General features: G+C 38.6%; 1 protein-coding gene across 1 annotated transcript in view; it reads right to left on the minus strand.

The window, feature by feature from the left end:
* LOC119588555 (inositol hexakisphosphate and diphosphoinositol-pentakisphosphate kinase-like) overlaps positions 1-1997 on the minus strand; it is a 23388-nt gene that overhangs the window by 6230 nt on the left and 15161 nt on the right. Inside the window, exon 5 of the mRNA XM_037937195.1 lies at positions 1267-1421. Coding sequence (XP_037793123.1) covers positions 1267-1421 — 155 coding nt within the window. The remainder of the gene's footprint in view (positions 1-1266; positions 1422-1997) is intronic.

Raw genomic sequence — 1997 nt, forward strand, 5'->3', positions numbered from 1 at the left:
GTCTACAAGAATGAACAGGAGCTGCAACTATGTTCAAATAATCAAAGCATCATATCAACTGCTCCCATAAAAAAATCCAATGAGATTTAATTCAGACATGGTAATGCTTCCATTACAAAGATCTATTATTGAAAAGCATACTTAGGTGCCACTTCATATGTACCACTTATAACATTCAACACATTGTGTTTGCATATGCTGTCAGATGTAGATATTAATGAAGGAATGAGCTGAAATAAAAAGATAAATAGTAAGAAAGAACAGAATAAGAAAAATTATAAAAACTACAGAAGAGCAAAAAAAGGGAGAGAAAATAAAAGATAATGAAGAAACCTTCTGATAAAAAATATTTTACGGGGACCACTTCCCCTACATGTTAAACTGGACCACCAGTTTTTTATTAATTGTTAACTTGAAAGAAAAGGTAGGCTTTTTCCTCACTGACAAGAAAAGGAGGACAAAAACAGAAAAAAAAGGAATCAATACACCCTATCCACCGTATTCCTGAAGAAAATTATCCATACCCCATCTTCATAGCTTGAAAATCATGCCCTGGGCAATGTAGCCAATGTAAAATCAGGGAAGTGGGTTAGTCATGATTGAAAATTTACACAGCCGTGTGTGTATATATTAATGGCCTCTGAATCATGGTATTAGTATTATCTAATGAAAATATATCAGAATACAACATTACAGAGGGCAAATGACTATACTATGTAGTTGAAGGTCAGTAACCTGTACCTCAGCAGCGACTTATCTACTTCCTACCCTTAGCTTTCAAATGATTATTGACCTCCAACAATCATTGGGGTCAAAATCTACCTTTCTTAGGAAAAACAGTATGCAATTTAGTCCCTAATTTCAAGAGAAACAAATATTTTTCTTCTTGTTCAAACATTGTTTTGAGATTCAAACAGGGAAACTTTTAAATCTTTGCCAACACTTTATGCAAAAGTTTGTAAACTCAATGAATATACCCTATATTTTCTAATATGTCGTGTTTCTTTGGGGGGGAGGGGGGCAAGTAACCTTTGAGGGAAACACACTATAACTCCCAGCTGCCTCCCCAATCCCCTCTCCCCAAGTAACATAAAAAATAAAAGCAGATGAGTAAAACGTGCATGACACACCACACTCTAATGTCTACGTCTGTGGAGGAGTGTATTCATCCAACAGCCCTTGGACCCGTACCTCACCACCCTGAATTGAGGATGCTGCGACTTGGTAGCAGATTGACGTAAAACATGATGAAGAGGATGTACACACCTTCCTGAATAGCCTCTGAGAACCCCCACCCGCAGAGGTGGGGTAGTAGATGTAGATGTTGTGGTCTTCGGCAGAGACAGGCTTCTCCACGAAGGGCTTGTTAAAGATGATGCCATTCACTTCTACATGATCTTCACCTTCAATTAGTTCCCGCTCTGGAAGGAGGAAGAATATGGATTGTTGAATTGAGGGTAGGAAGGAAATTCAGTTTCGAAAATCCGTTTTTCTCTCCTGTTCTACATAATGGGGACATTCAGCAAATCTAAGGCCTTTCTGGTGCCCATATCCTTATAAACCCAAGTTACTTGCTCACTGCCATCACATCATGGAGTCACCATATTTAACAAGCACTCAAGAAGTATTAGCTCTTGGAATATACCTTTTTTGAAACTTTCTCCTTTCCACACTTCAAACTGCCCCTAGAAAATTATCATAACTACCTTGACATCTTACTGAAGCACCTCTCCCCTTACCTACAAGTTGGTTTCTCAAAATATGTTTCCACTTATACTGTACTGCTGCAAACACCTTGGATGACCTTGGCATACACTACAAGTGGGGTTCTTGATAGAGAACTTTCAAGTAACCTAGTTAAGTAAGGAAATTCAATCAACAATGTCTGCATGCAAACCTACCTTACCCTTAATAAGTACACTCTCTCCACTCATCCTACCCTTTCTCCTTCCTTCTTTGTCTCCTTCCCCATTCCATCTTCCCCCCTCTTGTCACAT

This window comes from Penaeus monodon, chromosome 24 (assembly GCF_015228065.2).
Source record: "Penaeus monodon isolate SGIC_2016 chromosome 24, NSTDA_Pmon_1, whole genome shotgun sequence".
NCBI classification, from domain to species: Eukaryota; Metazoa; Arthropoda; class Malacostraca; order Decapoda; family Penaeidae; genus Penaeus; species Penaeus monodon.